The sequence below is a fragment of the Schistocerca nitens genome, chromosome 2 (assembly GCF_023898315.1).
Source record: "Schistocerca nitens isolate TAMUIC-IGC-003100 chromosome 2, iqSchNite1.1, whole genome shotgun sequence".
Lineage (NCBI taxonomy): Eukaryota > Metazoa > Arthropoda > Insecta > Orthoptera > Acrididae > Schistocerca > Schistocerca nitens.
This window is the reverse complement of record NC_064615.1, coordinates 1,086,896,851-1,086,920,237: the sequence shown is the minus strand read 5'-3', so window position 1 is coordinate 1,086,920,237 and position 23,387 is coordinate 1,086,896,851. Positions and strand designations below refer to the sequence as shown.

General features: G+C 38.0%; 1 protein-coding gene across 1 annotated transcript in view; it reads right to left on the bottom strand.

Annotated features, from left to right (window-relative positions):
• LOC126237483 (uncharacterized) overlaps nucleotides 1–23,387 on the bottom strand; it is a 461,878-nt gene that overhangs the window by 178,455 nt on the left and 260,036 nt on the right. Inside the window, exon 13 of the mRNA XM_049947630.1 lies at nucleotides 16,212–17,148. Within this exon, the coding sequence (XP_049803587.1) occupies nucleotides 16,212–17,148 (937 nt within the window). The remainder of the gene's footprint in view (nucleotides 1–16,211; nucleotides 17,149–23,387) is intronic.

The following is a 23,387-nucleotide window of genomic DNA, read 5'->3' as shown; positions in this document are numbered from 1 at the left end:
GCCAATAGGGATGAAGGATACCAACTTAGTGTGGTGTGGAATCCCACATTATCAGCAATATGACAAGAGTGCATCCAGCACTGCCCAGCACATGAGACACATCAGGAATGTCCAGTTAGAGATGAGAGTGCAGCCTCTGGCACACTCGACAGCCCACCACTGCAGCCTAACATTCCTCCCCACCTGTCAGCTGGACAGAATGAAGCCACTGGCAGGCAGCTGGGAGGAGGCACACTGCTAGTACAAATATTGCAGCACCTACAATATCTCAACCGCAGGCTTTGTTGACTTTGTAACAGTCTTGGCTGGAGATTTCAGGAATTGCAATATCAGTGGAGAATTGTGGGACTCCCCTTGATAGGTCAGGGATGCACTACACAAAGGAAGCAGCTACTAGGGCAGCAGAGGACTTGTGGAGTGCATATGGGTTTTTTTGGAGTTAGGTGGTGGTTTGAAGTATTCTGATGAACATATGGGAGTCGATATGCAGATAGTGAAAGTACACCACATTCAACATAAAGACACTAAACTGTCTAGATTTTATCACTAAATTGTTGTAGTATTCATAACAAAGTTCCCAAATTTACTACTCTTCAGGATATTTGTCATGCTTAAATTATTCTTGGGACCAAGAGCTGGCTGAAACCCTTACTAAAAAGCTCTGAAATGTTTAGCGAGTCACGGAATAAATATCATACAGACAGATTAGATGCCCTATGAGGGACAATATTAATAGCAGTCGACAAATGTATTGCCTCTACTACTGAGGTTGGATTTTAGTGTGATGATGAAATTATGTGGACGCATATAACAGGTCTACGTGAAGTCAGGTTAATTGCTGGATGTTTTTACTAGCCACCTGATTCTTCTGTGGCAGATTTAGAGTCATTCAAAGAAACTCTATGCTCAGTAGTGCAGAAATAACCAGATAATGCAACATTAGGTGGAGGTTACTTTGACCAGCAGACTATAGACTGGGAAGTCTATGGATTCATTGCAGTAAGTATGGACATCCAGTCTCATGAAGTACTGTTGGACACATTTTTGGAAAACTGTCTAACTAAAAGCAGACAAATATCTCCCCATGAACCATAGACCATGCCATAGACGGGGAGGCTTGCGTGCCTCAGTGATACAGATAGCCGTACCGTAGGACCAACCAAAATGGTGCAGTATCTGTTGAGAGGCCATACAAATGTATCATTCCTGAAGAGGGGCAGCAGCCTTTTCAGTAATTGCATGGGCAACAGTCTGGATGTTTGGCTGATCTGGCCTTGTAACATTAACCACAACGGCCTTGCTGTGCTGGTACTGCGAACGGCTGAAAGCAAGGGGAAACTACGGCCGTAATTTTTCCCGAGGGCATGCAGCTTTACTGTATGATTAAATGATGATGGCGTCCTCTTGGGTAATATATTCCGGAGGTAAAATAGTCCCCCATTCGGATCTCCGGGTGGGGACTACTCAAGAGGATGTCCTTATCAGGAGAAAGAAAACTGGCGTTCTACGGATCGGAGCGTGGAATGTCACATCCCTTAATCGGGCAGGTAGGTTAGAAAATTTAAAAAGGAAAATGGATAGGTTAAAGTTAGATATAATGGGAATAGGTTCAGTGGAAGGAGGAACAAGACTTCTGGTCAGGTGAATGTTGTTGTTGTTGTGGTCTTCAGTCCTGAGACTGGTTTGATGCAGCTCTCCATGCTACTCTATCCTGTGCAAGCTTCTTCATCTCCCAGTACCTACTGCACCCTACATCCTTCTAAGTCTTCTTAGTGTATTCATCTCTTGGTCTCCCTCTACGACTTTTACAATCCACGCTGCCCTCCAATACTAAATTGGTGATCCCTCGATGTCTCAGAACATGTCCTACCAACCGATCCCTTCTTCTAGTCACGTTGTGCCACAAGCTACTCTTCTCCCCAATTCTATTCAATACCTCTTCATTAGTTATGTGATCTGCCCATCTAATCTTCAGCATTCTTCTGTAGCATCACATTTCGAAAGCTTCTGTTCTCTTCTTGTCTAAATTATTTATTGTCCACGTTTCACTTCCATACATGGCTACACTCCATAGAAATACTTTCAGAAACGACTTCCTGACATTTAAATCTATACTCAGTGTTAACAAATTTTTCTTCTTCAGAAACGCTTTCCTTGCCATTGTCAGTCCACATTTTATATCCTCTCTACTTCGACTATCATCAGTTATTTTGCTCCCCAAATAGCAAAACTCATCTACTACTTTAAGTGTCTCATTTCCTAATCTAATTCCCTCAGCATCACCCGACTTAATTCGACTAAATTCCATTATCCTCGTTTTGCTTTTGTTGATGTTCATCTTATACCCTCCTTTCAAGACACTGTCCACTCTGTTCAACTGCTCTTCCAAGTCCTTTGCTGTCTCTGACAGAATTAGAATGTCATCGATGAACCTCAAAGTTTTTATTTCTTCTCCATGGATTTTAATACCTTTTCAGAACTTTTCTTTTGTTTCCTTTATTACTTGCTCAATATACAGATTGAATAACATCCCTTCCCAACCACTGCTTCCCTTTCATACCCCTCGACTCTTACAACTGCCATCTGCTTTCTGTACATATTGTAAATAGCCTCTCGCTCCATGTATTTTACCCCAGCCACCTTCAGAATTTGAAAGGGAGTATTCCAATCAACATTGTCAAAAGCTTTCTCTCAGTCTACAAATGCTAGAAACGTAGGTTTGCCTTTCCTTAATCTTTCTTCTAAGATAAGTTGTAGGGTCAGTATTGCCTCACGTGTTCCAACATTTCTACGGAATCCAAACTGATCTTCCGCGAGGTCGGGTTCTATAAGTTTTTCCATTCATCTGTAAAGAATTCACGTTAGTATTTTGCAGCTGTGACTTATTAAACTGATAGTTCAGTAATTTTCACATCTGTCAACACCTGCTTTCTTTGGGATTGGAATTATTATATTCTTCTTGAAGTCTGAGGGTATTTCGCCTGTCTCATGCATCTTGCTCACCAGATGGTAGAGTTTTGTCAGGACTGGCTCTCCCAAGGCTGTCAGTAGTCTAATGGAATGTTCTCTACTCCGGGGGCCTTGTTTCGACTCAGGTCTTTCAGTGCTCTGTCAAACTCTTCACGCAGTATCATATCTCCCATTTCATCTTCATCTACATCCTCTTCCATTTCCATAATATTGTCCTTAAGTACATCGCCCTTGTATAGACCCTCTATATACTCCTTCCACCTTTCTGCTTTCCCTTCTTTGCTTAGAACTGGGTTTCCATCAAAGCTCTTGATATTCATGCAAGTGGTTCTCCTTTCTCCAAAGGTCTCTTTAATTTTCCTGTAGGCAGTATCTATCGTACCCCTAGTGAGATGAGCCTCTACATCCTTAAATTTGTCCTCTAGCCATCCCTGTTTAGCCATTTTGCACTTCCTATCGATATCATTTTTGAGATGTTTGTATTCCTTTTTGCCTGCTTCATTTACTGCATTTTTGTATTTTCTCCTTTCATCAATTAAATTCAATATTTCTTCTGTTACCCAAGGGTTTCTACTAGCCCTCGTCTTTTTACCTATTTGATCCTCTGCTGCCTTCACTATTTCATCCCTCAGAGCTACCCATTCTTCTTCTACTGTATTTCTTTCCCCCATTCCTGTCAATTGTTCCCTTATGCTCTCCCTGAAACTCTGTACAACCTCTGATTTATTAAGTTTATACAGGTCTCATCTCCTTAAATTTCCACCTTTTTGCAGTTTCTTCATTTTTAATCTACAGTTCATAACCAATAGATTGTGGTCAGAGTCCACATCTGCCCCTGTGTTTCCTTCTCTCCCTTTTCCTACTCTGGAATTCCTGTCATCCATGACTATTAAATTTTCGTCTCCCTTCACTACCTGAATAATTTCTTTTATCTCATCATACATATCATCAATTTCTTCGTCACCTGTAGAGCTAGTTGGCATATAAACTTGTACTACTGTAGTAGGCGTGGGCTTCATGTCTATCTTGGGCACAATAATGCATTCACTATGCTGTTTGTAGTAGCTTACCCGCACTCCTATTTTTTTATTCATTATTAAACCTACTCCTGCATTACCCCTATTTGATTTTGTATTTATAAGTCAGGTGAATATAGGGTTATAAATACAAAATCAAATAGGGGTAATGCAGGAGTAGGTTTAATAATGAATAAAAAAATAGGAGTGTGGGTAAACTACTATGAACAGCATAGTGAACGCATTATTGTAGCCAAGATAGACACGAAGCCTGTGCCTACCACAGTAGTACAACTTTATATGTCAACTAGCCCCCCAGACGATGAGGAGATTGATGAGATGCATGATGATATAAAAGAAATTATTCAGATAGTGAAGGGAGACAAAAATTTAATAGTCATAGGTGACTGGAATTCGATAGTAGGAAAAGGAAGAGAAGGAAAAGTAGTGGGTGAATATGGAATGGGGGTACACAATGAAAGAGGAAGCCATCTGGTAGAATTTTGCACAGGGTATAACTTAATCAAAGCTAACACTTGGTTCAAGAATGGTGAAAGAAGGCTGTATACGTGGAAGAGGCATGGAGACACTGGAAGGTTTCAGATGGATTATATAATGGTAAGACCGAAATTTAGGAACCAGGTTTTAAATTGTAAGACATCTCCAGAGGCATATGAGGACTCTGACCACAATCTACTGGCTATGAACTGTAGATTAAAACCGAAGAAACTGCAAAAAGGTGGGAATTTAAGGAGATGGGACCTGGATAAACTGAAAAAACCAAAGGTTGTAGAGAGTTTCAGGGAGAGCACTAGAGAACGATTGACAATAACGGGGGAAGGAAATATAGTAGAAGAAGAATGAGTAGCTTTGAGAGGTGAAATAGTGAAGGCAGCAGAGGATCAAGTAGGTAAAAAGATGAGACCTAGTAGAAACCCTTGGGCAATGGAAGAGATTTGAATTTAATTGATGAAAGGAGAAAATATAAAAATGCAGTAAATGAAGCAGGCAAAAAGGGATACAAACGTCTCAGAAATGAGATCGACAGGAAGTGCAAAAGGGCTAACCAGGGATGGCTAGAGGACAAGTGTAAGGATGTAGAGGCTTGTCTCACTAGGGGTAAGATAGATACTGCCTACAGGAAAATTAAAGAGACCTTTGGAGAAAGGAGAACCACTTGTATGAATATGAAGAGCTCAGATGGAAACCCAGTTCTAAGCAAAGAAGGGATAGCAGAAAGGTGGAAGGAGTATATAGAGGTTCTGTACAAGGGAAATGTACTTGAGGACAATATTAAGGAAATGGAAGAGGACGTAGATGTAGATGAAATGGGAGATATGATACTGTGTGAAGAGTTTGACAGAGTACTGAAAGATCCAGTCAAAACAAGGCCCCAGGAGTAGACAACATTCCATTAGAACTACTGATAGCCTTGGGAGAGCCAGCCCTGACAAAATTCTACCATCTGGTGAGCAAGATGTATGAGACAGGCGAAATACCCTCAGACTTCAAGAAGAATATAATAATTCCAATCCCAAAGAAAGCTATCATAGTAATAAGTCATGGCTGCAAAATACTGACATGAATTCTTTACAGACGAATGGAAAAACTGTTAGGAGCCAACCTCAGGGAAGATCAGTTTGGATTCCATAGAAATGTTGGAACACATGAAGCAATACTGACCCTACGACTTATCTTAGAAGATAGATTAAGGAAAGGCAAAACTTTTCTTAGAGAAAGCTTTTGACAATGTTGTCTGGAATACTCTCGTTCAAATTCTAAAAGTGGCAGGGGTAAAATACAGGGAGCGAAAGGCTATTTACAATTTGTACAGAAACCAGATGGCAGTTAAAAGAGTCAAGGAGCATGAAAGGAAAGCAGTGGTCGGGAAGGGAATGAGACAGGGTTGTACCCTATCCCCGATGTTATTCAATCTGTATATTGAGCAAGTGGCAAAGGAAACAAAAGAAAAATTTGGAGTAGGAATTAAAATCCATGAAAAGAAATAAAAACTTTGAGGTTTGCCGATGACATTATAATTCTGTCAGAGACAGCAAAGGACCTGGAAGAGCAGCTGAACAGAATGGACAGTGTCTTGAAAGGAGGATATAAGATGAACATCAACAAATGCAAAACAAGGCTAATGGAATGTAGTCTAATTAAGTCGGGTGATGCTGAGGGAATTAGATTAGGAAAGAAGATGCTTAAAGCAGTAGATGAGTTAAGCTATTTGGGGAGCAAAGTAACTGATGGTTGTCGAAGTAGAGAGGATATAAAATGTAGACTGGCAATGGCAAGGCACTTCTGAAGAAGAGAAATTTTTTTAACACTGAGTATAGATTTAAGTGTCAGGAAGTCTTTTCTGAAAGTATTAGTATGGAGTGTAGTCATGTATGGAAGTGAAACATGGACGATAAATAGTTCAGACAAGAAGAGAATAGAAGCTTTCGAAATGTGGTGCTACAGAAGAATGCTGAAGATTAGATGGGTAGATCACATAACTACTGAGGAGGTACTGAATAGAAGTGGGGAGAAGAGAAATTTGTGGCACAACTTGACTAGAAGAAGGGATCATTTGGTAGGACATGTTCTGAGGCATCAAGGGATCACCAATTTAGTATTGGAGGGCAGCGTGAAGGGTAAAAATCATAGAGGAAGACCAAGAGATGAATATACTTAGCAGATTCAGAAGGATGTAGGTTGCAGTAGGTACTGGGAGATGAAGAAGCTTGCACAGGATAGAGTAGCATGGAGAGCTGTATCAAACCTGTCTCTGGGCTGAGGACCACAACAACGACAATGGAAATATTTTAGATCTCACGCCTACAAGCAGCCTGACCTTATCAACAGTTTCACTATAGAGACAAGGATTAGTTATCACTTGATCATAGTGATGATGGTTACTAAAGTTAATAAATCAGTCAAGCAGGGTAGGACAGTATTTTTGCTACAAGGAGCTGATAAGCAGTTTTTACCATTCCAGTTAGACACTGAATGGATGTCATTTAGATTGAGGATGATGGATGCAGAGGAATTATGTGCAACGTTTAAATGGATTGTAAATCATGCCCTGGATAAGTATGTGCCAAGTGGGTGGATTAATGAGAGGAAAGACTCACCATGGTTTAATAACAAAATTTGAAAAATGCTGAGAAAGCAAAGACTGTTACACTCTTGATTCAAATGAGAATGCACAAATGGAAACAGGCAAAAGTTAGTAGAGCTTCTTGCGCCTGTAAAACGATTGATACGAAAAGCATACAATAGCTAACATCAACATGCCAAACCAAAATATTTTGCTGAGAACCCATGAAAATTCTGGTCCTATGTAAAATAACTAAGCAGGTCAAAGGCTTCTATCCAATCACTTATTCACCAGTCCTGTGTGACAACAGAAGATAGCAAAAGGAAACCAGGAGTTTTAAATTTCACATTTAAGCAACAGGTCACGTAGGAGGATTGTACAAACATACCACCTTTTTGCCATCGCACAGACTCCCATATGGAGGACATAGTAATAGGCATCACTGGCATAAAGAAGCAACTGAAAGAGTTGAAAACAAATAAGTCACCAGGTCCAGATGGAATCCCAGTTCAGTTTTACAAACTGGCATGGGCCCTTATTTAGCTTGCATTTATCATGACTCTCTTGTCCAGTGCAAAGTCCACAGTGACTGGAAGAAAGCGCAGGTGACTCCCTTACACAAGAAGGTTAAAGGTTGAACTTGAAAAATTACAGACCAATATCCTTAACATCGGTTTGCTGCAGAATTCTTGAATATGTTCTCAGTTCAAATATAATAAATTTCCTTGGGACAGAAAGGTTCTGTCAATGAATCAGCTAGGTTTTAGAAAGCATCATTCATGCAGAACTCAGCTTGCCCTCCTCTTACATGATATATAGTAATCTAGAGATGAGGGCAATATGCAGATTCCATATTTCCAGATTTCTGAAAAGTATTTCACACAGTGCTCCACTGCAAACTGTTAAATATGGAATAGGTCCCAATATGTGAGAGGCTTAAAGACTTCTTACATAATAAAACCTGGTAAACTGTGCTTTTTCCCGAGGACATGCAGCTTTACTGTATGATTAAATGATGATGGCGTCCTCTTGGGTAAAATATTCCGGAGGTAAAATAGTCCCCCATTCGGATCTCCGGGCGGGGACTACTCAAGAGGACATCGTTATCAGGAGAAAGAAAACTGGCATTCTACGGATCGGAGCGTGGAATGTCAGATCCCTTAATCGGGCAGGTAGGTTAGAAAATTTAAAAAGGGAAATGGATAGGTTAAAGTTAGATATAGTGGGAATTAGTGAAGTTCGGTGGCAGGAGGAACAAGACTTTTGGTCAGGTGATTACAGGGTTATAAATACAAAATCAAATAGGGGTAATGCAGGAGTAGGTTTAATAATGAATAAAAAAATAGGAGTGCGGGTTAGCTACTACAAACAGCATAGTGAACGCATTATTGTGGCCAAGATATACACAAAGCCCATGCCTACTACAGTAGTACAAGTTTATATGCCAACTAGCTCTGCAGATGATGAAGAAATTGATGAAATGTATGACGAGATAAAAGAAATTATTCAGGTAGTGAAGGGAGACGAAAATTTAATAGTCATGGGTGACTGGAATTCGTCAGTAGGAAAAGGGAGAGAAGGAAACATAGTAGGTGAATATGGATTGGGGGGAAGAAATGAAAGAGAAAGCCGCCTTGTAGAATTTTGCACAGAGCATAACTTAACAATAGCTAACACTTGGTTCAAGAATCATAAAAGAAGGTTGTATACATGGAAGAATCCTGGAGATACTAATAGGTATCAGATAGATTATATAATGGTAAGACAGAGATTTAGGAACCAGGTTTTAAATTGTAAGACATTTCCAGGGGCAGATGTGGATTCTGACCACAATCTATTGGTTATGAACTGCAGATTGAAACTGAAGAAACTGCAAAAAGGTGGGAATTTAAGGAGATGGGACCTGGATAAACTGAAAGAACCAAAGGTTGTACAGAGTTTCAGGGAGAGCATAAAGGAACAATTGACAGGAATGGGGGAAAGAAATACAGTAGAAGAAGAATGGGTAGCTCTGAGGGATGAAGTAGTGAAGGCAGCAGAGGATCAAGTAGGTAAAAAGACGAGGGCTAATAGAAATCCTTGGGTAACAGAAGATATATTGAATTTAATTGATGAAAGGAGAAAATATAAAAATGCAGTAAATGAAGCAGGCAAAAGGGAATACAAACGTCTCAAAAATGAGATCGACAGAAAGTGCAAAATGGCTAAGCAGGGATGGCTAGAGGACAAATGTAAGGATGTAGAGGCTTGTCTCACTAGGGGTAAGATAGATACTGCCTACAGGAAAATTAAAGAGACCTTTGGAGAGAAGAGAACCACTTGTATGAATATCAAGAGCTCAGATGGCAACCCAGTTCTAAGCAAAGAAGGGAAGGCAGAAAGGTGGAAGGAGTATATAGAGGGTTTATACAAGGGCGATGTACTTGAGGACAGTATTATGGAAATGGAAGAGGATGTAGATGAAGATGAAATGGGAGATAAGATACTGCGTGAAGAGTTTGACAGAGCACTGAAAGACCTGAGTCGAAACAAGGCCCCGGGAGTAGACAACATTCCATTAGAACTACTGATGGCCTTGGGAGAGCCAGTCATGACAAAACTCTACCATCTGGTGAGCAAGATGTATGAGACAGGCGAAATACCCACAGACTTCAAGAAGAATATAATAATTCCAATACCAAAGAAAGCAGGTGTTGACAGATGTGAAAATTACCGAACTATCAGTTTAATAAGTCACAGCTGCAAAATACTAACGCGAATTCTTTACAGACGAATGGAAAAACTGATAGAAGCGGACCTCGGGGAAGATCAGTTTGGATTCCGTAGAAATGTTGGAACACGTGAGGCAATACTAACCTTACGACTTATCTTAGAAGAAAGATTAAGAAAAGGCAAACCTACGTATCTAGCATTCGTAGACTTAGAGAAAGCTTTTGACAACGTTAACTGGAATACTCTCTTTCAAATTCTGAAGGTGGCAGGGGTAAAATACAGGGAGCGAAAGGCTATTTACAATTTGTAGAGAAACCAGATGGCAGTTATAAGAGTCGAGGGGCATGAAAGGGAAGCAGTGGTTGGGAAAGGAGTGAGACAGGGTTGTAGCCTCTCCCCGATGTTATTCAATCTGTATATTGAGCAAGCAGTAAAGGAAACAAAAGAAAAATTCGGAGTAGGTATTAAAATTCATGGAGAAGAAGTAAAAACTTTGAGGTTCGCCGATGACATTGTAATTCTGTCAGAGACAGCAAAGGACTTGGAAGAGCAGTTGAACGGAATGGACAGTGTCTTGAAAGGAGGATATAAGATGAACATCAACAAAAGCAAAACGAGGATAATGGAATGTAGTCAAATTAAATCTGGTGATGCTGAGGGAATTAGATTAGGAAATGAGACACTTAAAGTAGTAAAGGAATTTTGCTATTTAGGGAGTAAAATAACTGATGATGGTCGAAGTAGAGATGATATAAAATGTAGACTGGCAATGGCAAGGAAATCGTTTCTGAAGAAGAGAAATTTGTTAACATCGAGTATAGATTTAAGTGTCAGGAAGTCGTTTCTGAAAGTATTTGTATGGAGTGTAGCCATGTATGGAAGTGAAACATGGACGATAACCAGTTTGGACAAGAAGAGAATAGAAGCTTTCGAAATGTGGTGCTACAGAAGAATGCTGAAGATAGGGTGGGTAGATCACGTAACTAATGAGGAAGTATTGAATAGGATTGGGGAGAAGAGAAGTTTGTGGCACAACTTGACTAGAAGAAGGGATCGGTTGGTAGGACCTGTTTTGAGGCATCAAGGGATCACAAATTTAGCATTGGAGGGCAGTGTGGAGGGTAAAAATCGTAGAGGGAGACCAAGAGATGAATACACTAAGCAGATTCAGAAGGATGTAGGTTGCAGTAGGTACTGGGAGATGAAGAAGCTTGCACAGGATAGAGTAGCATGGAGAGCTGCATCAAACCAGTCTCAGGACTGAAGACCACAACAACAACAAACTGTGCTCAACAGCAAGTGTTCATCAGAAGCAAGGGTATCGCCAGGAGTACCCCATGGAAGTGTGATAGGACTCCCACCTTTCCAAAACACATTTATCCTGAGACGCCGAGCTCGCATTCTGCTCTGCCGCACAGGCAGACGTATTAATTCAGTATATGTCTGAAGTAAGGGTTAACGTGTAGTGTGGATACATACCTACCTAGAACTATTTCCATATATTTTTCATATATATTTATATTATATATATTTTCCATATATATAAATGATCTGGCAGACAGAGTGGTCAGCAATCTGTGTTTGTTTGCTGACGGTGCTGTAGTGTGTAGGGGGGTGTTGTTGTTTAGTGACTGTGGAGATATACAAGATGACTTAGACAACATTTCTAGTTGGTACGATGAATGGAAGCTAGCTCTAAATGTATAAAAATGTAAGTCAGTGCAGATGAGTAGGAAACAGGCCTGTAGTCTTTGAGTAAAGCATTAGTAGTGTCCTGCTTGACACAGCAACATCGCTGAATTCAGAGGTAAGCTGCAAGGTTTGTTAGCAGTAGGTTCGGTCAACCTGCAAGTATTATGGTGACACTTCAGAAACTCAAATGACAATTCTTAGTGGGAAGTTGATGTTCTTTTTGAGGAACACTATTAAGGAAATTTAGAGAACTGGCATTTGAAGCTGACTGCAGAATGATTCTACTGCAGCTAATATACATTTTGCATAAGGGCCACAAAGATAAGATAAGATAGAGAAATTAGGGCTCATACAGAGGCACACAGTCAGCCATTTTCCCCTTGCTCTACTTGTGAGTGAGGTGGGGAAAAAAAGGACTAGCAGTAGTAGTACAGGGTACCCTCCACCACACACCATATGATGGCTTGCAGAGTAGATGTGTAGATGTAGATGTAGATCTCAACGCTTCACTGGAAGACATAAGACATTCTTTTCTTCTTCATTATGTTGGTGACCAGGTCAGTCTCTCAGTTGACAGTTTCATTGGGGGGCGAATCCTCCAGAACTGACATATTTTTATTTATTCCAATTGTCATGATTTTTGTTTCAGTTCTGAGGACCTGACCTGTTCTTCTTTCATTTTTAAGTTGTAATAGGATGTCACAAGCATAAGTGACTTCTTCTAAGAGACTGACAGTTTTCTAGTGTTGGATCTTAATGTCTGACAAGTGTATTCTATTACATGGTGACCAGATTGGAAATTGAGCTTTTTTCACTTTGTTGTTTCTATTTAATCATGTTTCTTTCTCCCTTAGTTTTTCTTGATGATTTCTCCAAGACATTTGAACTGTAGAACTATCTCAATTTTTCAGTTTTTGAAGCTATATAATGTAACTGGATAGATAAAATGTATACTCAACCAAATGGCAGCAGGAGAACATACATATCAAATTTATTGAAATTTGTAAACTTTTGGAGTCAGTGACTCCTTCTCCTGGCAGAGGTGTTAAAGGTGAAGGACTGGTGAGGATTAGGAAATGAGGAGCATTCAGAAAAGATGTCAAGACCCTGGGTCAAGGGAGATTTACCAGAGAGAATGAGAATGGAAAACTGATTGTTGGTGACTGCCGCCTGACCTTCATGTACATTGATCTCTTTGGTCTCAGCATTTCTTCTCAGTAACTTCCTTTTTTTCACTCACTTTTAATTTTCTGTATCTTTTACTTTCTGACCTCTCTATTTTTCCCTGCCCTCCACCTCTACCAGAAACAATGCACTTAAGGTTTTCTGCTCTTATTAATTCTTGCGCCATGTATTGTCAGTAATCTCTGTCTTGATTGTTATACTATTTTCCAGCTTTAAGGTTTTTCAGATCTCATCCGGTGCAGTCCCCAACAATCAGTCTTTCCTTCTCATCCTGTACAATAGGTCTCTCCTGACCCGGAGTTCTGTGTGTCTTTCTCGAACTCTCTCTATTTCCTAAACTTCGCTGTCCCCTTCCTTGTTCCATTTTCCTTCCCCTTCAATCCTTCTGCCAGAAGGAGCCACTGGCTCCAAAAGCTTGCAAATTTACTAAACTTTTATATATGATTTCTCTTCCCACCACTTGGTGAGCAAAAGTTTTATCTATCCAGTTACATTATATTTTCAAAAACTGATAATTTTCACTGATATATTAACCGGGTTTTGATTACAAAATGCCAACACAAATAACAATTTGAGTGTAAAGGTCTAAATAATGTCGAGGCCAGCGAACTGGGCCACCTCTTCCTATCCATCAAATGTCTGCCAGACAGGGGACTTCTGTTCTGGAAATCTATCACACTACAAACATTAAGCAGCATAGTCAACTCCAGATTTGTGTACACTTTCGGTGCACTGTATCAGAAACCAAACTCATGATGATCTCTATTAAATAGTTCCATGCTTGTCCCATTTGTAATGATCAGTTACACAGTTGGTGCTATGTGAAAGTAATGTGGTGATATGAGACACATAACAGCACAAGCAAGATGTGAGTTGCATATTAACAGGACCTTTGGTGAAGTGGTACATAAAACACTGGTGACGAACCCTACAATTACAGCTTCACCAGACATAAACAAGAGAGCATTTTGAATATTTCCTGTACAAAACAGTTTCATGTGGTAGGCTGATACATTCTTGTTTTAAGTGTTTCCTATTATTAATGTACTATGAAAAGTTATAGAAAATGATTTCTATCTTGGAAACAAATTGTTCCCCAACCCATGTGCATATAACATATTTTCTGCTACTGAGTATGAGAAATGTGCTCTTAAGGATTCACCATAATTCTTTGTTACATCCGGTGTGTATGTGTGTGTGTGTGTGTGTGTGTGTGTGTGTGTTTGTGTGTGAACTTTCAAGTACTGTTGATAGACAATTCGACAGTACAAAAAAATTACACTAATTTTTGTCATTGTCAGTTTCTTCCTCAGAGAAGAAGAGTTGGCGAAGGCTGGAAAAGATGGACATGTCACTCACATCTGATGCTGAGATGGACCAACCTGAACCTACCCTTTCTCCTACCTGAGGAAAGGACTAACAGCTCCAAAAATTAAGATAGTTTTTCTACTTTTATATATGTCTGTAGGCAATATACTTGAAATTTCTCCTTCTGAAGGTCAGTAATGGCCAATCGTTCTGTTTTCTTATAATTTCTCTGTTGTCTCAAATGAATTTTCCTTTTGACAGAATTACAAAAATAATTCAGCACTCACTTTAAAGGTGAACCCTTAGTGGCAAGGATAGCACACTGAGCAGAGTCATGCCCATTTTATATCACATACAAGCAAATACAAAGAAAACTCAGATGCCAGTAGGAATTGTATGCCCACATTAATGGAACAAATACCCAGGCTTTTAGGTCACAAAAAATAAAATAGAAGTAAAAAAAATTACTTACTAAAGACATTAAATAGATATGTATTGGATCACTTATGTAAAAGAGCCTAATTTTTCCACTTAACTTCCTCATTGCTATCTATTCTATCTGGAATATTTTACACACACACTAAAAGCCAGTCTTCAAGAATGACAAGCAAGCAGTTCAATAAGCTCTTATCTTCTTTTTCAAGTGCAGTCAAGCACTTTTATGTACAAGTAAGTAGATGGAAACTTTCCAAGACATCAACTACTGTCACAGTTTATCTAAACTAAACTAATCTTGACAGTAATATACAAGAGTAATGTGTCTATCAAGAATTGTGTTGCTAATACAATAGGCTTGCATGCTAAAAATAATATTTATATGCAAAAGTCATAATCTACCAATTCTATGATTAACAACATATCAATGTCATTTTAAATAAACAAATATTACTTTTCTCAGAAAGTTTGCTGGTCATGCTATTTTACCTTTCAGGCAGTTATTTGCTAATTAGCATAAGCTGCTGATTTTGTAATCTGCGTGAAAAATTAAATATACATGTGTATGTAAATTATAGAATATTATGTAGTATAACCTACAGCACTAAAATTAAAAACTGATATCCAATTCTTTAACCTTAAGGCTTCATCATGGAATGCTCTATCATTTTTAGAGTTGTCTGTCTCATTCTAGATAGTTTCTACTTTGTGGATAACATGTTACAGCTGTTACCTTCGCAAATGAATTAATATCATTATGAGGCAGCATGGAATTTGAAACTAGCAAATAAGTTGCCATATTATTGTTAGCAGTGGTAGAAAACAATGGCAACTTTATATCTCATTCAATAGATATAGTTTCTGGTTTGTGGACTATTTGTTAAAAGTGTGATCTTGTAATTGCACTATTACATCATAAAAGCAGCATGGATTTGAAACTAGCAAACGAGTTGTCATACTATCATTAAGCAAGGGTAGCAAACAATTGCATGTTTATTATAAGGCATACACTTTAACTGCATTTCCTGTGGGCATGATTATGACTTAATTAGTAGGAGTGAGGAACTATAGGATATTTGTTGAACAGGATAAAATATTAGATATCCCATACGCAGAAAGCCACAAATTAAAGCACACAGTAAATTTTACAGTTAAAGGTAATAGACAGTCATGAATAATGTCTCAGTTCATATAAATAACACAAGACTCCATGAAATCACAAAAGTCTTATAAGAATAGTACTAATTAATGCAGCCGTAGAAAATGGTCACGGCTCAGAAAGAACATAAAGCATTCAATGCAATGCAAGAAATTTGTGGGATCATAAACCAGAAAACAGGCTTTTGTAAGAAGTGTCAGAGGAAAAAGCAAGAACTACTATTACAAATGATGAATTAGGTTTCCAACCCTCAGGCATTTTGATAAGATAAAACATACTTCTGGCCTTTGTAGCCATTTTCTTCAGCTGCAACACCAGCGATTCATTATCATCCTCGACCCTAGCTGACTTCTTGCGCAATCTTTGAGCCTGAAAAGAAGGATTTCAGTGATTTACAGTCTAGAACTTACAACTAAGAGCAATATTATCTGGAAACACACAGTCAGTAAATATCAAGTGCTGGAAAATTGGTTCTATTCTTATTGTTTTTCAGATATGTGAAATATTACTGTGTGGTTTCAGAGAACTGCTTCATCAGAAATGTTTTAATTTCCTTGTGTAGAACATAAAAAAATTACACACAAAACAAGCGTAAGCACCACAAGAAAATTAAAACTTTTCTTTCAACAAATACACACTGTCTTCATACCTAAAGGTGCCATCAGCACTGACATGGGTGAACAAGATGACAGAAGTGCTCCATGTGGATACATTGTAGACAGGGAAAACTGCATCTGTCGCATAGCAATAACATTTTGACGAAGTGCAGGTGCTCTGCTTGTTTCATCAACAAATTCATCATGTATAACCTGGACACCAACAGATGTAGTGTCTTTTATATTTTCCCCTGCACTGTCATTCATTGGTGTTCTACTTTCTGTCAATGTTTCTGCTGCATCTAGATATTCGTCTGAATCTGATTTGTTCTCAACAAATGATCCAGTGTAAATGTTTTCTACACTGTCTAAGAATCTCACATCATTTTCACTAATGGCCTGCACATTCAATGGTGCATCAATGTAGGCTGTAAAATCAGTCTGCACTTCTTTTATGTCTGAGATAGAGTGAACTGCATAACACTGAGTTTCTCTTGTTTCAACACTGTGTCTATAATCTGTCTGTGAACACTGACTTACAGACTCTGTGTCAGTCTGTGTTTCAACTTCAAAATTTCTTTGTGCAGATGTCTGCGTCTCTTCATTAACTGTCTCAAAGTGCAAAGTCTGTGTTGATGACACTTGATACTCTATTTCTGGAAGAGAGACCTGAACTGACCTCGTAGTACAGTTGCTTACATTCAGTGTCTGTGTTCCCATGTCAGATTTTTCAACTGATTTTGAGAGAGAATGCATTGCTGTATGTGATTTAAATGCAGACTGGATGACCACTGGGCGAGCCAGTGAACTGATTTGTAGTGGATCTTCACTGGATTGCAATCCAAATGATGAATGGAGCACTTCCTTGGGAACAGGTGTTTCATGATGACTCAGGCCAGAAAGCTTCAACAATAATTCAGAGTGCACATCCGAGGGAAGTGCTTCTGTGATATCTCGCAATATCATTTTTGACCGTCCTCTTCTCTGCAGCTAAGACAATATTAAAAATCGTCTATTACAGATCAGAAAAAAATCAGCCTTATTTCTTTTACTTTAAAAATATAAATGATGTACACAGTATAGCAAAACACTGACTAACTATTGGAAAAAAATGTTTCTGTCCCAAAACTACTGTCAGAAATTTATAAAAAATTCCCTGATAATTTAAATACTATTTGTCATTGCATAAATAGTAAAAGTCAGTAGCTTTAAACTTCAAAAAAATTAAAAGCAAATACACATGAACAGAAATTAAAATAGGCACTGTACATGAAATGAAAAAAGAGCCACAAAAAGTTTATTGTAACAAGCATAATTAAAAAAGTAATTACCAGCACGAAAGCTTTGTAAAGCCCTCAAAGGAGTCTTTTATGGCCCTCTCCTTCACTATTTTGACCTAACACAACAATTATTTCCTATGTATTCTGGAATCAGTATAGACTGAGGTTGTGCACTTGTTTTCATCATCAGTGAAGTGGGGTCCCAATCCTCATCTGGCCTTCTAGACTGAGGTTTTTAATGTCTTACCTAAATAGGATGTCTTCTATTCAATTTCCTTTCCTGTTCTGGTACAAAATGAGTTCAAAGGCTTGTTTCAACGTAATTTGCTCTTAGCAATATCTTGCTGTCTTTATTTAAAGACAAAGTTGTTTGCTTATTTTGTCTTGTCTGGTGTAATTATTTTCTGGGGAAACGCACACATAGTAAATAAAGTATTTATTCAACATAAGTCTACAACAGGGATACTGTGTAAGGTACATAACCAAATGTCTTACAGAGGCCTCTTTAAGGATCTTGTATTTCTTACGTTCACTTCTTAGTGTATTTACTTCTTAATGGTTTTTGATGATGATAATAAACATCTGTTTCAGCTGACCTACAATTTGGGCATTCACAATATAAGACTTAAGACCAATTTTCATCAAGGCTTTGCTCTTTGTTTATGCTTCAGATGTAGTTATGTATTCTGGTGAAAATGTACGCAACAAGCTCCCATTTAACATGCAGCAAGAAACTGAGAATTCCTACCAGTTCAAACATACCTTGTTAGCTACCAATTCAAACAGCTCACTAGCTACCCTTCTACAAGTTATCCAATTATCTAGACACAAGAATAGGAAACTCTTGTTAGCTACATGCCATTTAGCAGTGTTCATTGCAAAGTCAGATGTGAAGTTGCAGTATGTTCTATCCAGGTCTGTGTTGTTACTGGTGTAGGTAACAATTTCCTTTGAATAAAATCAACATAAACAAGGGATTATTAAGCAATTGATAGAACATAAACAGCAACTATTTAATTAGAACTCCACAGATGGTTTGACTGCACAAAAACATACCAGTAAATAGTTCACAATATGTTACCAAGCAGTCACCAGTGACTTGGTATCTGTATTGCCACGCAATCTGAGTTTTGTCACCTTCTCAAACACAGATCCATATTGTTTTATTTTGAAAATTAATGAGCAGGTTTTGAATATTAGCTTTTTATGGGAAGTGTGGACCAAAGTTTAAGACAATCATACAGAAGAATCAATGTGGAAGGAAGTGGGAAACTGAAATACTGACGAATGATGTGATGCATTAGAAGTACATTAAGGATGTGGATATTGTAATAAAGTATATCATGGCAGGCAGTTTAGTTGAAGAGGATGGACATCTCTAAACTGGGTAGAAGAGGAATGGAAACTTTAAAAAGGGCAATTACAAATATTGGACAGTCAGTCACAGATACTAGAAAGGTAACTCCAAAGGAACCCTGGGTAACAGAAGAAATACTTCAATTGATCAGCAAAAGATGGTAGTACAAAAATGTTAAGGAAAAGACAGGAATACAACAATGTAAATCACTTAGGGATAAAGGAAATAGGAAGTGCAGGGCAGCCAAAATGAAATGAATGCAGAAAAATGCAAATACATTGAGAAAGAAAAAGACAATGATCTTGGAAAGACTGACTCAGCATGTAGAAAACTCAAAACAACCTTCTGTGAAATTAAAAACAATGTTGGTAAGATTTAAAGTGTATTGGGAATTCCACTATTAAACACATAGGGGAGAGTGGATAGGTGAAAAGAGTACACTGTTGGCCTGTATGAGGGGAGAACTTGTCTGGTGACTTGCAGAAGAAGAAACTAGTGTCGATATGGATGATGTAGGGGATTCAGTATTAAAGCCAGAACTGAAGAGAGCTCTGGAAGGCCAGGAGGGATAGATAACATGCCATCAGAATTTTTGAAAACATTGAGGGAAGTGGCAGCCAAACAACTATTCAAGTGGGTGTGCAGAATCCATGAGACTAGCACCATGCCATCAGACTTTTAGAAAAATATCATCCATACAATTCCAAAAATAACAGTGCTTAACATCTCATTAAAGTCAATTTCTGACAAGAATAACGTACAGAAGAATTGAAAATTAAATGGAGGATCTGTTAGATGACCATCAGTTTCACTTTAAGAAAGATAAAGACACCAGAGAGGCAGTTCTGATGTTGCACTTGATAATGGAAACAAGGTGCATGATGTTTTTGAAATTCTGGGAAAAATAAAAGTAAGCCATAGGGAAAGAGAGTGAAAACAATATGAACAAGAACCAAGAGTCAACAGTAAGTTTGGAAGACCAAGAAGGAAATGCTCAGATTAACCCTCGAGCAGGCACGCCTATGTATAAAGTGAGCCAACTACAAATAACATTGTCTTGTCTGTGTTCCCCCCCCCCCCCCTTCAAGCCCTTACCTATTGCCTCATTAGTGCTTCAGCTAACACAGTGCTAAGTTGTGCTATCATACATCCAAGTGAGCAGCAGTAATATAAAATAAACAGCGAGTGAGGCAAAAAATAAATAAATAAAAAAATAAAAAAAATAAAAAATAAATAAATTACGATCTATCAAAGAAAAAGACCCAGATTCTGAGCCAACAGCACAATCCCCCAATATGGCAGTTATCTGCAAGATAATTAGCAATCAAATAAGCATCTTTCTGGGATCTAATGCAACTGTGCTGTTTAATGCTTCAAGTGGGACATTACTGTGGGATAACACTTGTACGTGACAACAGATTGATATAATGAAAGATCATTTTATTACTGCTTGGTTAAAGAGTGATTCAGTTCATTTAATGTAAGTTTGTTTTATTGTTGTTTAACTAAACTAAGATTAAACTGTGAAGTTGCCCACACATATTTACCATGGTAGCATAAAGACAGCTGTTCCTTACATATGTATGAATAGTACATTGTGCACTTGCTCATATCATAAAAAACGGACATGCTCTCAAGGATTAAAAAAGCCGTAAGGCAGGGATGCAGTCTTTCACCCTTACTCTTCAACATTTACATTGAAGAAGCAATGATGGAAATGAAAGAAAGGTTCATGAGTGGGACTAAAATTCAGGGTGAAAGGACATAGTGATAAGATTAGCTGGTGACTTTGCGATCATCAGTAAGAGCTAAGAAGAATTACAGGATCTGTTGAGTGGAGTGAACAGTCCAATAAGTACAGACTATGGATTGAGAATAAACTGGAAAAAAGACAAATGTAATGAGAAGTAGTAGAAGAAAATAGTGAGAAACAAAAAATCAAAACTTGTGATCATGAAGTACACAGAGTTAAGGAATTCTGCTACCTTGGAAGTAAAATAACCCATGACATATGAAGGAGGAGGACATAAAAATCAGACTATCACAGGCAAAGAGGGCATTCCTGACCAATAGAAATCTACTACACAGGCAAATAGGGCGTTCCTGCCTGGCCAAGAGAAATCTACTAGTATCAAATACAGACCTTAATTCGAGGAAGAAATTTCTGAGAATGTACGTTTGCATCACAGCACTGTATGGCAGCAAATTGTTGACATTGGTAAAACCAGAACAGAAGACAATCGAAATATTCAAGATGTATTGCTACAAAAGAATTCCGAAAATCATGTGGACTCTTAAGATAAGGAATGAGGAGGCTTTCCACAGAATTTGCAAAGAAAGCAGCATATGGAGAACACTGAAAAGAAGAAGGGACATGATGATAGTACATTTTCTAAGGGGTAAGGGAATAGCCTCCATGCTACTAGAGGGAACTATAGAGAGTAAAAGCTGTGTGGCAAGAATGGAACACATCTAGCAAATAATTGAGGACATAAGATGCACATGTTACTTTGAGCTTAAGGGGTTGGTGTAGAAGCTGAATAAAACCAGTGAGAAGACTGAGAAAAAAGAAAAAGACAACATCCTATTTTATAAACCTGTAAGCTCCCTTGCTACAGCAGGAGGCAATTTACAGAGAAAGCATGGTGTGAAGTGGGAAAAGAAGTTCTACTGTACATCTGTTATTTGGAAATATATGTATAGATACAAATTTCAGTGGGAGGAAAAATACAGTAAAATGTAAATCATATCAGGAGCATTCTTTTCAATCACTAGCAGCAACCCATATCATTCTGTAAAATTATCATGTGCAAACAGAAAAGGAAAATGATGGGAAAATGTCAGAGGAGCCACAAAGTGTAAACACAATGGTGTTAACCTACAAATAGAAAGTGAATTTCCTATCTGTTTGTTGCAGGTCCTTGACTGGTGACAACAGCATATAGTTTATGTTTTTCTGGATATAAACATGTGCTGTATCTGATGAACTTGTCATCAATGTGAACATAAACTGTAACCCGCTTTCCATTCTTCTCAATGAAGTAGGAGAGCATTCTTCTTAAGTGCTCTCATTCTAAATCTAGGACATGGTATGCATTTCACGTTCTATGTAACAATATGCTAACATGGTTGGATTTCCTAATAATATCTCTTGGTTTTCCAACATGTGCTCTTAAGTGCCTAATTTGCTGGACACCTAAGATATTATCTATGATTGAATCCTAAAGTGTTTTCTGCAGAATGAATCTCAAATACCAAGTGCATCAGATCATTCTGTGAGAAGGTTTTACAGTCATCAGTTATTCTGTTTATTTATATTTCACATCTGCATTATTTCAGCATTCTGTGGTTATACGAATCTTCCATATGGGTATGGTCTGCCTGAACACTGACCAGCAGCTATACTGAAGTCAAATATAGAAGGCAATCCAAATATGGCTAGTCGTTACATTGCTGTAATAAAGGTACAACCTTCTATGTAATTGTGAATGTAGTGTTCCTATGCATTTCATTTAATGGGTTACTTCCATTGTTCTTTGATACTGTTAATCTACCAGAAATAAGTAAAATTTATTAGCATATGACTTCCATTACAAGGATTTATCCTCTGGCTCTACAACCCTTCATACAACAACCTCCATTTGAAATTCATAGAAAAATGTAATTAAATATTTATGTAAGATTGGTCAGCCAGTCAGGCTGTCAGCAGTATGTAATCTTCATAAAGCTTTTATTTTCTATTTTCCTATTTTTCTACATGCCTCCAACATCAAGTTATGTACCTTTTACTTTATTCCAAGGATAAGTTTCACATGAGATCTTGATGGTCAAAATTTTAATAACACATAAAATTTCCTGATAAATGTCTGTCATGATGTTAGTAACTTTACTATCAAAGGACGTACTGCCTGCATGGAAATAATTTTATATTTGCCAAGCTTCAACAATTGTCCACCAATGGCCATAACAATGGAACACGTCAAAGTCAATACCGGAAGGTATTACATACAAGTCCAAGCTAGAATCTCATGCAAGTTCAGTTTTAAAGCTTGCAGCTTGTTGAGATAAACCATCACCACGATTTGCAAAGAGATTTAATAAGAGGTATTTTCCATTACAGTTGTACGGAATCAGCATCAAGGAAATGCCATTATTATACTGCAAGAATGTCATGTAATCAACATATTTGTAGGGTTCATTGTCCGAAGTTCCTACAAATAGTATGTCACATTTTCTCAATAAATATGACTACTTTCCTCTCAATAATCAAAGTATCTGTATTTAGTTAAGGTGCATGGTTTCCTTTATGTACAGAAGGATTATATGTTTTTCCTGTTTAGCTGTCTTTTTAAATTGTATTATTGATTTTAAAACTTTAAGATGTTTTGTACTGCCCAAAGAACAGCTAATATTCTAACACACTTTCATCCTTGGAAATATATTCTGACTTTGTGAGTTTTGAAACTGAACTGAAACAATCACCTGATCAGTCACATTAGAAATATCATTTTTCCCACAGATTATTCTTTGAATGTTTAGGTATAATATTCAATTACAAATACAACTGATAATCTCTCATCCAGCACAGTCCC